Here is a 16089-nt window from a genome sequence, read left to right as displayed (position 1 = left end):
AGACGATGAAATCAATTAAGAAAGAAGTTTCTGAACTAATGGATTTAGTGTAATAACCATTCACAACAATCAAATCTGTCTTCTCCTAGCATTTTTTGCACTCTAATCATGGAAAATACATTTCATGAAAGTGTTCTTGCTATGAAAAAAGTTCAAATTCATAATACAAACATAAATCTTTATGGGCTTTCATATATATATATATACACACACACACATTTTTTTTTTGCTGGAAGGTACATGAAAGGAATTTTGATTTAAATAAAATGATGCCCTTTCCCTGACCTTCACAGTTTACCTTGAGGGGAAAAGAATGCCAAGTTAGTGACATGATGCCCGTTTCTAAATCAAGTGGCAGAAGTCACAAATATAACATTATAATTTCCCTGCAGAACCAACCTATTTACTTTGCAACAAGAAAGGCTGTATTTCTTAAAACTATTAACCTTAAACAGAAAATACAAAACCAAAATAGAAATTCTAAATATTAAGAACTGACTTTTTCTTTCTACTACTACTAAGGGTGAGTTAAAAATTTCTAAGACAATTATACACAAATTATAAAAATCATAGTATTTATCAAAATCTTAATAAGAGACCAATATAGTTAAGTAGGTACATTTACACAGAGAAAGTGAAAATTATCTGTGAACTTGCCCTCAGGCATTTTCATATTGATGAGGATTAAACGAAACTGTGGCTTCACCCCACAATTTCCTAAAAGTTAATCCTTCCAATAATAACATATTTAAATACTTTTCTAGTAAAAGTACAAAGAAACATTATTCTACCTATGCATGAAAAACTAGGATGCCTAATAAAGTTAATTTTTAAAGAAAGTTATGATACTATAATGAAATTCCCCATCTTCAGGTCAAGCAAGCTTGGGTTTTCAAAATTATACCACAAAGCATTTTTATAATTTGTTTTAAGCACTTGTTGTCCATTATCTCATTTTTATCCTAAAGGTAAAGCAGACAAAATTTCCTTTTCTAGATGAGAAAACAGGCAAAGAAATTAAATGACTAAAATTTAGCCCTCCACACCCAACCGGCTTGCCTCCCTCCAATGTGAAGAATTTTGTAACAAAGGTTCCCCTTTACTGAATACCTGAGTGCCTATACTCACGAAGCTTATGGTCCAATGGAGAAGGAAGATGGTAACAAGGAAACATCTAAGAACCTAGGTGCTGTGCTGGACTATGAAGGCAAGGAGCAGGATGCTGAGGAACAGTGTATGGGAGAAACATACTTTATAGAGTGGAGACTGTCAGGAAAGGAATTTGGGGGTAAAAGTTTTGTTCCTTCCAAGATTGTCAGAATACAACATGAAGGGAAAAGAATATAATTATGGCTTTATGCTCCTTTCTAAGGTAAGCAGTATAGAAGTTAAAAACCTAAGATTATATTTCATTTATATTATAAATGAAAGCCTTTAAGTAAAATTGTACTTAATACATGTATAAATCTGAAACAGAAAATGAAAAACGCAAATAGAAACTCTTCATATCAAGAGTCTACTTTTCCTACCATTGATACTAAGTATTTTTCATATTATTATTTTTTAGTTCAGGAGCCACTTTTTCTGTTTCAGTCTAGGGACAGCCTAAATCTTGTCAGGAGGAAAAAAAATGTGATTTTTTAAACTAAGCTCAGGGACTTCCTTGGTGGCACAGTGGTTAAGAATCTACCTGCCAATGCAGGGGATAGGGGTTCGAGCCCTGGTCTGGGAAGATCCCACATGGCGCAGAGCAACTAAACCCGTGCGCCACAACTACTGAGCCCTCATGCCACAACTACTGAAGCCCACGCACCTAGAGCCCGTGCTCCGCAACAAGAGAAGCCACCGCCATGAGAAGCCTGCACACCGCAACGAAGAGCAACCCCACTCACTGCAACTAGAGAAAGCCTGCGCGCGGCAACAAAGACCCAACGCAGCCAAAAATAAAGCTCTACTGCTTAGCTAAGGTTAGTTTCACCAAGAAAATATTCTTTACTACATGTCTTTTGAAATCAGAATAAAATTTCATCCATATACGATGAGTAGATTTCACCCAGCCCCCAAGGTTGGATGACAGATGAGGTAATTTCTCAAAAATCTTTTCACATCAGTACTTTTTATGTAAAGTTTCTCAAAAAGCTTTCATGTCTGTAAATTGCTCCCCAGGATCTGGTCATTCACAGGATTTTCTCTGTATACCCTTGAAGGAAAGGTCAACTTAAAATCACTGAGCCAAATTCCTGAGACTCTTCAGTCACTGAAAGTCAGAGGACTCTTTATCCTATGGTTCTGGAACACAGGCATGGTTATTTTAGCTCCCAATACTGTGGTCATGTCAGGGTTTGTCCAAGTGTGGTTCACAAACCAACTGCATCAGAATGACTGGACACTTGTTACAAAGGCAGACTCCTGGCTCCCATGGAAATTCCATGAATCAACCTCTCCAAGGGAGGCGGCAGACTCAGGAATCTGTACTTCTCATGAGCATCACCTCTGATTCGTAGGCAACTAAAAGTTGAGAACCGCTGAGTTATGATTTGAAACAGTTAACTTTCTTGGCTACTCGAACCTACTTTCATCATTAGCGTTGTGGTTCAGAAGGAGGGCATAATCGTCAGCTTTGGAAAACGCCTAGTCTAATGGGAAACAGGACCTAAAAAGAAATCAAAACTCACACTTAAACCAGGTAGGTAAGATGTGATGCCCTCCTATCTGTTTTTTTCCCCTAGAGTCTAAACAAATTTTGTCACTTTTTTGCTACCCTCAAAGTAGCTTAGAAACATATTTTTAATGACACCTCTGTGGATCCTATTTACTCATCACTCAAAAATCAATTATTAATTACCTACTTTCAATTAGTTTCAGAACTCTTGTTAGAAGTTTCGGCATTCTTTTTAATCATATGTATATTTTTAAATGAAATGGTTTAACGGAATGATTTCTTCACCTATTAGAGTGAAATAAAGTTATGTGAGCTGAACAGCATAAAATTTAGAGTTATTAGAAACACACTAAGTCAAGGGTATATCTACCTTCCTGGATTGTCCTCAATGTTAAGTGAGGTACATATATAAATCACCTAGCTCTGTGCCTGACACATAGTAGGTGCTCAATAAATTTTTTATTATTATCATCAATGAGGAGTATCAGTCCAGAATTCCTTATCTGCAATCCCTTATATCAAGTTTTTTAAAACAGCTTGACACACATACATATAGCATGTACATATTATTTTTCTAAAATCTGAATTCCTTTTCATCTGGCTTCAAGAGCTTTGGGTAGGGGACTGTGGACCATTTATCTTTGTATATAAAAATATTTCTTTTGTGCTAAGGGAAAAACAATGATGAGGACATGGTCTCTCCCCTGGCAGAGCTCACAGTGGAAAGGAGCACATGACGTAAGAGTCGCATTCTATTCAGGATTCGGGTTCCAGGCAAGAAAGTCATACATAGACAAAAAATTAACCTTGAAAAACCTAAATCACCCATCAAGCGCATAAGTACAAAACTCTGCATAGTAACAGCAGATAAATTTACAATACTGTAACTATACTAGTAGAGTATCTAATAAAGAATATATATGCAAATTTATATCTATACATTACTGCTTCTTTAAATAGTGGAGCCATACACGGTATTATTAGGTATTAGGAGAGGAGCTCCTGAGATTAAGTAAAAAAACAGACTCACACCTCCCATCTTACGCTCACTCTGGAATCTGCTGAATTCTAATTAGCAAATGAGAATTAGTGAAGTATAGCTGTAACAGCTGTTTCCATTTATGTTTCTGTCCTTCCAGAATGGTTGGGAGAAAAATTCTTTATAAAGCTGGAGTTGGCAGAGACTAACATAGAGCACGATACAAGATACTTACATTAAGTCAGACCTTTACAGAATACAGTTGTTTGGCATCACGTAGTTTGTGCCTATGGTAGAATCAAATTCTTTAATAAGAATCAAGTGATTATTAACCCTGCTGAATGTTGGAATCCCTTACAGAAATTTAAAAACTCACAGACCTAGGACATACCCTTAGGGACCAGGTTTAGAAGGTCTGGGTTAGAATTTGAGCATTCTTACTTTTAATAAAAGTTTCTAGGGTGATTCTAACATGCTGCCATTTGAAAACCTCCATTTTACTGAAATTACTTCAACCTGTGGTCTTTGTTGAGCATATACTGCAGACCAGTGGCATTTGTATGGACTTTTTCTGAAGATTTTCTCTCTTCTCCTTCTTTCTTGGGATAAGTTTAAAAATTCCTACTATAGCCTACTCACCAAATCTTACTCTACTGTTCCTCCTGCCTGCATTTTCTTTTCCTTATTTCAAAGTTGCATTTTAAAAAGTGATCATGTGGGGAGGGGGAAGGGTAAGCTGTGACAAAGCGAGAGAGAGGCACGGACATATATACACTACCAAACATAAGGTAGATAGCTAGTGGGAAGCAGCCGCATAGCACAGGGAGATCAGCTCGGTGCTTTGTGACCGCCTGGAGGGGTGGGATAGGGAGGGTGGGAGGGAGGGAGACACAAGAGGGAAGAGATATGGGAACATATGTATATGTATAACTGATTTACTTTGTTATAAAGCAGAAACTAACACACCATTGTAAAGCAATTATACTCCAATAAAGATGTAAAAAAAAAAAGTGATCATGATTCTACTTTGAAAAATGTTATGTCTGCTGAGATGTAAAAACACTGCTCTATAATTGGAAATACAGATACCGCCTTTTATCATGATAGAGAAAATTCCCAAGTAATATTTTCCTTTTTCACATACTTACTCAGGTACAACTTAATAAAGTAAAAATGTTTGACTTCTCCACTTGCTGATTGAAGACATACCAGAAATTGGAAGAATATGAAAAAATTCTCCTTTACTTTGATTCTATTTGTTATTTTGAATTCATATTTTTAGTTTAAAGATTTTTTAAGTTTTTACTAAATACTGAATACCTACAGAATATTGAAGAGTTAAGAAAAAAATGAATAATTCTGGTTCTCTCTCCCCTCTCTTTTTGTCCTATCTCTAGCGGAGGGCTCATTCAACTGTGAAATGATAAAAGCAAGAAGCAGAAAGGGCCTAATCAGATCCTGATTTATAAATGTAGCACCCGATACAGGCCACAAGAAATCCTAAAACTACTCTAAGAGTTGTCTACTCAAGGGTCTCACTAACTTCTCTTTATTTGTATGACCAACAAAACCTTAGTATCTAAGAGTCAATAAACACCACCATAGATGAAATGAATACTTTACTTCTGAGACAAATACGACCCAAGCAGCCCCGATTTATGAACTAAGCGTATAACTCACCAGTTCGATATGCCAATAACCTTGCCTGAACCATGCAGTGCCTTGCAATTTCTTGCGGCAAACTCTGATTGTGAATTTCATTAATCTGTTCGGTATTGCTACAATAAAATCCGTAGTGTTTAAAGTTGGGCACACTGGAAGCTACTGTGGCCAAAAGTAGGATAAGGTCTTTCATGTTTTGTCTTAGATTGCTAAAGTACGGATTTTCACACAGGTTCTCCAAACCTATAGTCATCAGTATTTGCTTATGCATTTCTTCTCCGGAAACCAAAAATATCATTTCATATTCTTTTATTCTTTCTTGCTTACATTCAGAATAAAAGTCAATGGTAGTGTCCGGCAATGTTTTTGAAATTTTTTGAATAAAGTCACATTTGTAAGAGGTCTCCTCTACAAACTGCACCATGTAACACACCAAAGGCTGAAGTAAGACACACACATGGGCCCGACTGTTTGACTTCAATCTTTCCACTGCTTTGGCATCTAACTTTGCATCTTCAGAACTAGAGGCCTCAGTAAGCAAGCTTATTTCTGGATCAGCAGGCCAATATGAAATTCGGTTAACTCCAGCTGAAACACAAAATCGGAACGGTAGTTATCAGATGCATGCTGAAATTAAGGGTTTTCTTGATAAATCCACCATATCACTGCAGTAGGTCCAAAGGTCCCAATATAATAAAAGTCTATTACCAAGTCACCAATAATAGAGCCCAAGTGCTGGCAAACTACGGCCACAGGCCAAATCTGTCCTGTTGCCTATTTTTATACAGCTTGCAGGTCAACAATGGATTTCGCAGTTTTAAAGTTGGAAAATCAAAAGAAAACTGTTTTGTGACATGAAAATCATATAAAACCCAAATTTCAGTGCCTATAAAGATTTGTGGAAACACAGACAAACCTAATCTTTGACATTGTCTCTGGCTGTTTCTGTACTACAATGGAGTAGCTGAGTTGAGAGCTGAATAGCTAGCTGTATGGATACCCTACGGCTTGCAAAGCCTAAAATACTTACTATCTGGCCCTTTATAGGAAAAGTCTGCCAACAACAAAACCCATGGAAGGTATCTGTGGCATCACTACCTTTGCTAAGTGTGGTCCCAAAGCCCAGAGATAGGACTATATACCAGAGTCCTCCAAGTAATCGAATGGCGGCTTTTAGAAATACCATAACATAACTGATACTGGCTAGAGTTTTGTACCTGAAATAACAATTCATCCACACATGAAAAATGTACCTGTACTCTAAACTCTTCCTCTGGGAAGCTCTTCTAAGAAAATATTTGAAATAAAGACAAAAGAAAATTCATGCATGCGTATGTTTAGTGCAGCATTGTTTAAAACAGTAAAAACACAGAAAAAATCTAAATGGCCAAAATAGAGGAATGGTTTAACACATTACAGTCTTCCTCATAATAAAATATGCAGTTATCCAAAACGTCCACAAAGAATTTGTAATGTGAGGGCAGCAGGGAAGCGGGGGGAGAGGAAGCAATATTAATTGTTTTTAAGTCCACAAAATTGAAGCCAAAACAACAAACTAGAAGGAACGTTTTTCAATAAATGTAACAGAGAAAAGGTTAGTAATCTTTGATATAGAGATTTTAATCCACTAAGAGCACATATGAATTGACAAGAATAAAGCCTCCAAGAGAGACAAAATAAATGAACAATTTACAAAAGAGAAAACAAAACTGGATAATATGAAAAAAGTTTTTAATTTGTGTTTGAGAATGAACGATGAGATGCCTTATACAAAACTAAGCACATAAATGTTTATCAATTAGTTACTATTTTACAACAAAGAAACGCCTTTGCTAGTGTCTCATGTAACTTCTGCTAGGAGAGGCATTTATGTTTTTGATAATTGTGCCCAGAAGTGAACAGGCAGATGGCCCACACGTTTTCTTCATTCAAAGATACAGATGAACTAAAAAATTCGAGTTAAACAAACACACATTTCTATCTACTCCCTCCTACTACTGACCCTTACTGTGCCTTGGGCTGTAAAGTAATCTTGAAGGCCTCAAAGCTATCAGAATGTTTCCTCTGGCTGTTTCTTTTTCCCTCTGTTGGAGTTCTCATAATTCATTTCCTAACCAGCAGTAATGATCAATCTTTCATCTAAGCATTCTGGTTGCTTCTAGTAATCTTGATTCAAGAAGAGGGGATGACCAATGTTTAAACGTATTTTCATGTACTAGTAGCAGAAGCTACAGCAAAGGTTCTCAAATTTTTTGTCTCAGACTCTGTTACACTCTTAAAAATCAATGAGGACCCCAAAGAGTTTTTGTTTATGTGGACTATATCTACTGATATTTACTGCATTAGAAAATTTAAACAAAATTTTAAAATATTAATTCATTAAAAATAGCAATAAGAACCATCATAAATTAATATAAATAACAGTTCAATAAAAAATAACAATTTTCCAAAACAAACGCCAGTTGAGAAGAATGGCATTAAAGTTTATACAAATCTCTTTATTATCCGGCTGAATAGAAGATAGTTGGGTTCTCAAGTCCGCTTCTGCTTTCAACCTCTTGCCTTAGCTTTTCACTGAAGTATATATAAAAAGTGTCCGGCCTCACATGATATGCAGTTAAAAAAGGAGTATTTTAACAGCCATTTCAAATAATTATGAATATTCTTCACACTACATAAAATTTTGAGAAGGGATAGTTTCTTAGAGGTAAGTAACAGTGTGGAACCTAAAATCACACAACAAACTTTTGGAATGTTAAAGTCCACTTGTCTATCTTACACTTAGAATGGCTCTTTCACTCACGCGTGATTTTCTAGCATCATGCACTGGTCATTTGGAAAACAAGAGTTTACTGATTTCACAATACTTAAGAAAAAACCAAAACTCATTCATTAATAGTAACCACCAATCTCATCAGAAGAGTCTTTAAGCAGTGGGAAGCTGTAAGCTTATGATGATGGTAGATAGGAGTTTTTCAATTCTAATTTTCACTTGAAGGCTCAAATTTTATCAGTGGCAATAAATGCTGTCAGCTGTTTTCCTGGAAGTGACGGTTTCACTTCATTCATTTTTGAGAAAATGTCTGCCAAATAGCCAAGTCTAAGTAACTATGGTTTGTTAGTTCATGGTGTTCCATGAAAAAAATTGGGTAATTCAGTTTGTGACTCAAACAATTGCATAAGCGGTTTTCCTTAAGGCAAACTTCATACTTAGGTTTATAGCAAAAGTGCTTTATGTCCACCTCCTATTTTCTCATACAGAATCTTAAAAAGATGCGTACTAAGGGCTGGGTTTAATAAAATTGATTTTTTTTTTTACTGTTTCATCAATGACATTCTTACATGAAACTCCACACCCTCCACCTTTTTTTTTAACTCCAAGTAGGTGGCTATGTAAGAGTACAATGACTACTACTATTGCCTTGATTCATACAACTGCAACAGTAGTCTTACTCAACATTTTTTTAGTACTATTAGCATAAATGTAGTATTATTATGAAAATAGTTTTGACCTTGTGGACCATGAGGAGGTCACAGACCACACTTTGAGAACCACTATGCTTTAGAAATGTTTGCTTTGTAACTGAGGTAACAGTAATTATAACTGAAATGTTAGCTAGAGCATGGGGTTAAACCATGCCCCTTTCCAAGATAAGTAAATAACGTATAAGCCTAATCAAACATAGCAATTTTATTTATATATGGCTCTAATACCAGCATAAAAGCATTTCCATTGCATGTTCTTCCTTATTTTCCACATTTCATTATCTCTCTTGCAAGGTTTAAGTGTCTGAACTCAAAGACACAAGCAATGGTGAATTACTCGTACTCCTCCATTTTTCTAATTCTTGGCTCTGAGGCTATTAAGAGTGCTTTAAGTGTAGTCAACTCAGCGCAAAACACGACTTTTATTCATTCTTCTCTCTTGACTCTAGAAGAGATCAGTCGACAAATGTCTGGTTCTTTCACATTCTTTCCTTTCTAGATCAATGCCGCCACCTGAACCCTATTTTACACCTTATCTAATGCAAGTCTACTAATCAAGCTCTCAAGCTATCTTTCCATGTTCTAATTCAATAACAACAACAAATAATCATCTTAATCATGTTACATCCTGCTCAAAACTCTTCAATGGGAAAAGGAGAAAAAAATGCCACCACCACTATCACACTTACCTTCTCTATTCGTAATTGCAGGGGAAAGACTACAGAATCTAATAACTTATCATAGGTACCTACTTACCAGCTTGAAATACTCGATGCAGGCCAGGAGACTCTAGCCACATGACCATTTCTTCTGGAAGTGCTTCCACTTGTAGCTTAAGGGAACTGCCCTGATCACCGATCTGATCATTACTCTTAAGACTTTGATATAAACAAAAACAGCTCTTCCTCAAAGCAAATTTAGCAACTCTGTTCTATAAGATAAAGCCCAAAGGCCAGACAGTTTTTCAAAGTTCTCCATTAAGGCCCCAACCTATCATTATAATCCTTCTGCCACTATTCTCTTCAAGAATAATTTTCCACCCCGAACACTGACCCCCAGAACCCTGCTTCTCACAACTTGATGACCCCGCATGCATTGTCCTCCTGACCAGGAATGTGTTCCTCCTCCTCTACATCTGACCCATGAAGGTCCAGCTTAAGCCCCAGCTATTTATAACATGCCAGCCTGCAGGGATCTCTTGTCTCTCCTCTGAGCTCATATATCATTTACAGCTGTTATTACTCATTTGGTATTACATGATGTATTACATCAAATTGGTTTTTGCCCCTTTTTGCCCCCAAATAACAGCTTGAGGGAAAGGATTAGGAACTACATTAGCCTTTTTTTCCCCAGAAGCTCTCTGAACCGTGTCCTTTTGGGTTTTAAGGAAGCTTCATTACATAGGCATGATTGATTAGGTCACTGGCCATTGGTGTTTGAACTCAAACTATAGCCTGGCTCTCCTCCCCAGAGGTCTGGTCGGGGTGAGGCTGCAAGTTCCAACCCTCTAGTCACCTGGCTGGTTCCCCTGGCAACCATGCCCCATCCATAGGGGATTCCCAAAAGTTACTTCATTAACATAAACTCAGTAATGGTGGAAAGGGACTTGTTATGAATAACAAAAGACACCTTTCTCATTCTTAACACTCAGGAAATTCAAAAGATTTTAGTTGCTCTGTGTCCAGAATGGAATGGAGACTAAGTATATAATTCATATTATAAATCACAATCATCACAGTGCCTGTGTAAAAGATATACTATTTTTTAAACAGGAAAGTGGTCTGAATACTTACCTGGGTGCAAAATAGAATCATAAGCACAAAGAGGATTAGTGAGTAGCCCAGAGTGGCAGAGATAGATAGCTATATGTTAATACTTTGTTCTCCTCCTTCCAAAGGGTAGAGTAGTCATTGGGAGGCAGCCGCCCAGCCAGAAACTACAGTTCCCACAATGGGTGTGAACAGAAATGATGTCTGTGACTTCCAGGCCAGGGTTTTTAAGAAGCAGGTATGCCTTCTCTACTCTCTGTCTCTAGATGCAGAGGAGGCCAGAAGGATGACAGTAGCAACAAGACAGAAGATGCCTAGGCCCACACATCAACCACATGGAGAACAGCTGTCTGCTGTTCAGCAACAGGCGCACTGGACTATTACATGAGTGATAAGTATCTAGTGTATTAAGCCACTGAAATGTTGATGTTTATTTGTTATAGCAGCTAGTATTAAACCTACCAATACACTGAGGGTCATCTAACTAGTGAGTGACAGAGCTGAGACCAGAATCCATGTTTTCCGACTCTTCTTCTTACAGTACATCAAACTGTCTTCAGATATGTATTTATATTTTTAAATTATCTCTGTGGTATTTAGGCAATTTGTTCCCACTTGATTTGTTCTCAGATAAATGCTATTAATCTCCAACAAAGCCTTATCTGCACTTACCATTTACAATCATTTTCAAACAAGCAGAACATGGTTTTCTGGAAAAATAAAGATCACAGTTTTTCAACCTTGACCCATGTTTTATCAGAGCGATTTGCCCAGCATGTAAATCTTCACTTGAACAGTGGAGACCAACAATTTTCATGTTTTTCACCACCACAAGACCAGTTCTCTTCACCTACATTAAGATACAAAATAATAATTTATTTTATAATTTATGTGATTAGTTATAATATCTAATGATCGTATCATGGATTATACTTGATTTATTAATTAAATGAAAGTTTTGTTTAATTCTTCATCTGAACACAGTTTGAACAAAAGCACATTTCTCATTAGGTCCAAAAATTTTTCTGAAAGTTTAATGTTGACTTTCTACCAGAAATTTTCTAAATCTAGGCTTTATTAACCAAACAATTATGCATTTAATTATCATAAATTTACCCTAGTAAAAAATGAATACATTTTAACCTAGTAAAGGGCAATAATGAAGTCGATTTGACTTGTTTCTTAATCTAGTCTAAGACTACTTAGTATTAAGCTTCTAGATAATAAGTAAAAACTTGGAAAACCCTGTGATTTTACACATGAATAAGTGAAGCCCAGAGTTTACATGATTTTCTGAAAGACCCATAGATGGTAAAAGGCAGAACTAAATCAGAGGTCATATTAAGTTTTCAAAAAAATTTTTTTTATTGAAGTATAGTTGATTTACAATCTTGTGTTACTGCTGTAAAGCAAAGTGATTCAGCTATACATATATATATATTCTTTTTTTTTAAATATTCTTTTCCATTATGGTTTATGATAGGATATTGAATATAGTTCTCTGTGCTATACAGGGACCTTGTTGTTTATCCATCCTATATACGATAGCTTACATCTACTAAATTTTTAAATATTTTAAATACTGACTAAAATAAAGATAATTCTCAACTTCTTTCTAAAAACTGACTCTAACAATCTTTAGGACTATGGCAGTCTAGCCTAATGTGGTAGGACCCACCTCCTACAAATATACAGATTATTTATAATTTTAAAAATGTTTTAAAATGCATAGTCAAGCTCAAAAGAAAGGAAGACATAACCCTCAGGTGTTAGGAAGGAAGACAGAACTCAAAGCATAAGCAGTAAAGTGCAGCTATCTCAGCAGGTTCCCACCCACAGTAAGGGACTGGGCCGACTTTGCTTTAAGCCCCAGAGGCTGAGCACTGGCTGGAGTTCTGAAGAGTGGTTACTTTAAACCTAAAGTGTCCTAACTTATACAGATACTAATCAAATAAGCTGCTATAACAATATTAATATCAGATAGAATAGACTAAGGTTAAAAATCAGTTCTACATAAGCCACAAAACAGTCTACGCTGTTTTCACAGCAAAAGATCCTGAAGTAAGGAATGTAAACCTAATCCTTAGGTTCATACGGGATTTTATAATATGAGGGGGACTTGGGCTGAGAACAGTGTCCATTATTCCCTACACTCCCTTTCAAAGGGATTTTACTCTACAGTTATTCCCAATAGGACACATTTGAAATCACTTTAAAGATCAGTCCAAAGCTGTATTTACTAAAATAGTCAAGTTTCGGTTTCAATTATGAGTATAAATTTTTGAAACTATGGAGAATGATACTTTGTGAAATGTGAAGGAACAGAGAAGATTTCATAGAATTCCCTTTCAGAGGTAATCAACCATCTCCTAAACATTCTGGACATTTAAAAGGAATATAAAAATCCTTCCCTTACAAAACATATGTCCAAAAACATAGATTAAATATGAAAGACCTGCCTATACTGGCTTTTAAAATAAGCCTTAAATTTACCTTGACTCCTTTCCCCTCCCTATCCCAAAATTTCTTAAGAGCGTTATGTTCCTCAAACATAAAGTTTATGTTAGTATCTACTTCTAAATACTTCCAGCAAGCTTTTAAAAAAATTGCCACTGATGAGGCCTTATCAAAAGATCTCAGTAGACTAGAGCTCCTTTTATTTAAATGCACCAATTGTGACCAATGGAAATGGCTGCAATTAAATGATTTTAGCTTTAGATTTTCTAAGCAGTTATGCAGACAGAGATAAAGCCAGAAACCCTGACCACGAAAGACTTTAAAAAAAATTATTCCTAAAAAATGGGAAACATACTCAACAATTTATTTTTTTATTGGAACAATCTTTTAGGCCAAGTTTATCACTTTTTTGTCTAGAGTCCTTTTCACTTCAGAAAATATCTTTTTTCTTTTTCCATTTTGTTTCTAGTTAAGGCCAAAATATCAAGTTTGAGACCAAGATTTTTCCATCCCAAACTGAAAACAAAACAAAACCAATAAAAGCCTAAGTTGCATTCCATTTCGATACTTCCACTTACTCCAACTCCCAGAAGACTGAATCTTTGCAGTGAATCACTGTTCTGGATCCTGATTTTGCTTCACTTCACTAACATCTTGGCAAGTGTCTATGTAATCCTAGTCACAGAGTTCTACATTAAAACATAGGCAAAAGAGGACAGTCTGGTTTGTACATGAAGTAGTACATTTATTTAAATGGCAATTCACGACTCTTTTCCCTTTTGCCTTTCTTATAATTAAAAACATCTAACTATTCTAAAATTATTTCTATATTCTTTTGGGCATTCTAGAGACTCACTCTCAGAAATAGTCAGGAAATCTCCAGGAATGTACATCAGAATCATCAAGGTAACTTTTTTCAAAATATACATGTCTCCACTTCACACCCAATGAATCAGAATCTCTCTGGAAAACTCAAAAGATTAAAATAGCAAGGAAATACTATGCAATATTAAAAAGAACAAGGCTCATCTTGCCAGGTTTGGGCTTTGATTTTACCCTACTTACAAGCTAGTAAGTTAGCCTGTTACTGTTTCATGGATGCTAGCAGAAGACATGAAACTCCTGGGTCAGAAACAAAGGACTTTATGGTTCACAGCACAGCAAGCCATGTGACATCATGTTTGTGATGGTTCCCTTGCCCCCAAGTCCCACAAGGGGTCATGCAGATGGGTCCATATGGATTCCTGGACATGAAGCAGGTTGTGTTACAGGAGAGGAACGCTGAGCTCGGGAATCTGTTATGTTTTATTGCAAATAGTGAGCAAACCTGCTCTATGTCCCAGAGGGAGACATTATCTCAACCCTCAAGGTTGCTTGCGGCAAACACAACTCTTGAGAAATGGCCTAGGTAAAGAACAGTTAGGGCCTTGCATTCTTGGCAAGACCAGCAGGATGTGTTGGAGTTTGAAAGAACATGAAGAGTGTTTCTCAACACATCTATGTAAACTAATATGGGAAGGTGAGAAGAGTTAAATTTGAAAAATTTTAAGAAAGAGCAAGATGTAGGAACGTATTACAGAATACATAATCCCATCTGTTCTCCCTCACCACCCCCAACCTTTGGAGAGACATGTATAGTCTTGTAAATGTATGATTTTTAGAAGAGGATACAAAAACTCTCTTGGAAGTGGGAATGGGGAACTTGAGTATAAAAGAGACTTTTATTCTACTTTATACCATTCCTTTTGCTTTGTTATTATGAGCCTATGCTTTTTTTTTAAATCATAAAAATTCACCTGTTTTTTGTCAGTAGATACTCTGGCCATCTCTTCATTATCTCCTAAGGGTCCATGCTTTCCTTCCTCCCTTTCCTAATTAAACGCAGATTAAGGGGGGAAAAAAAGATTAGTACATAAGATGTGATTAATTCAATATTTCCTATTTAAAGACTGGTTTCTTTGGCTGTGGCCATTTATTTTTTTCCTCGATGAAACTCTGTACTGACTTCCTGCTTTGTTCAGGTTCAAGTTCAGGCTACTCAACCTAGTAAATAAGGCTTTTATAATCTGGCCCCTGAATACTTTTCCAAATTACAGAAGAACTGAAAATAAAATTCTGTAGTTTAAGGTTTCAGAGGTGGGGCAGTTTTGAGCAATGGAAAAGTCCTAATGTGGCCATGGCTAAGAAGGACAAAAGGGGAATAGAGGTAAATTACCTGGCACTGGGAAGGTGAAGAACTATGTAGCAAGGATATGAACTATGGATTGTGGTAGGCAGAATAACGGTCCCCCAAAGACCTCCCAGTCCCAATCCCTGGAGCCTGTGGCTATGTTATATTACATGGCAAGGTTGCATACGGAATTAAAGTTGCAAATCATCTTGAGATGGGGAGGTTGTCCTGGATTATCTGGGCAATGTAATCACATTACCAGTGTAATCACAAGGGTCCTAAAAGTGAAAGAGGGAGGCAGGAGAGTCAGTGCTAGAGGGATGCAACATGAAAAAGCCTCATCCCGCCACTGCTGGCATTGAAGGTGGAAGAAGAGGTTCACAAGCTAAGGAATGTGTGCAGCTTCTAGAAGCAGGAAAAGGCAAGGAAACAGATTCTCCCTGAGAGTCTACAGAAGGAATGCAGCCCTGGCAACATTTTGATTTTAGTCTAGTGAGACCCATTTTGGACTTCTGATCTATAGAACTGTAAGAATATACATTTGTGTTGTTTTAAGCCATGAGCTTTGTTGACACTAATATAGGAATGTCCATAAGTCTCCTCTAAAAGTAAAACTTGAAGCAGAAAGTTTTGAACCAGGGGATAATTTCGTTCATCCATCCATCCATCCATGCAACCAGTTTTTGAACATAAATTTTCTTAGCAGATGTATTTTTCATTTATTAATTCAACAAATATTTACTGAACCCTTTCTATGTGCCAGCCATAAACCCGGTTGCTCAGGATGCAGCTCTTACAGAGCTTATGATTTAAGAACACAGGAAAGTGATTATGAGGTAAGTAGATGACAGAACGAAATAGCAGAATCCTGTGAGCCCCAAAGTAGGTGTGATATGCAATAAAT

At 36.5% G+C, this 16089-nt stretch overlaps 1 protein-coding gene across 3 annotated transcripts in view; it reads right to left on the bottom strand.

Annotated features, from left to right (window-relative positions):
• The window catches only part of CDADC1 (cytidine and dCMP deaminase domain containing 1), a 40791-nt gene that overhangs the window by 18541 nt on the left and 6161 nt on the right, over positions 1–16089 (bottom strand). Inside the window, exons 1-4 of one of the 3 annotated variants that reach the window (XM_029210408.1) lie at positions 14812–15056; positions 13594–13704; positions 11231–11408; positions 5322–5891 (exon numbers count right to left, since the gene is read on the bottom strand). In XM_029210408.1, the coding sequence (XP_029066241.1) occupies positions 5322–5891; positions 11231–11375 (715 nt within the window). In that variant the 5' untranslated portion in view covers positions 11376–11408; positions 13594–13704; positions 14812–15056. Of the gene's footprint in view, positions 1–5321; positions 5892–11230; positions 11409–13593; positions 13705–14811; positions 15057–16089 lie in introns of those variants that run through there. The other 2 variants (XM_029210406.1, XM_029210407.1) reach the window with 2 other exon arrangements.

Source organism: Monodon monoceros, unplaced genomic scaffold (genome assembly GCF_005190385.1).
Source record: "Monodon monoceros isolate NGI ecotype Baffin Bay Population unplaced genomic scaffold, NGI_Narwhal_1 Super_Scaffold_8, whole genome shotgun sequence".
In the NCBI taxonomy this organism is placed as follows: Eukaryota; Metazoa; Chordata; class Mammalia; order Artiodactyla; family Monodontidae; genus Monodon; species Monodon monoceros.
The sequence above is the reverse complement of the archived record's forward strand: the minus strand, read 5'-3'. Positions and strand labels throughout refer to the sequence as shown.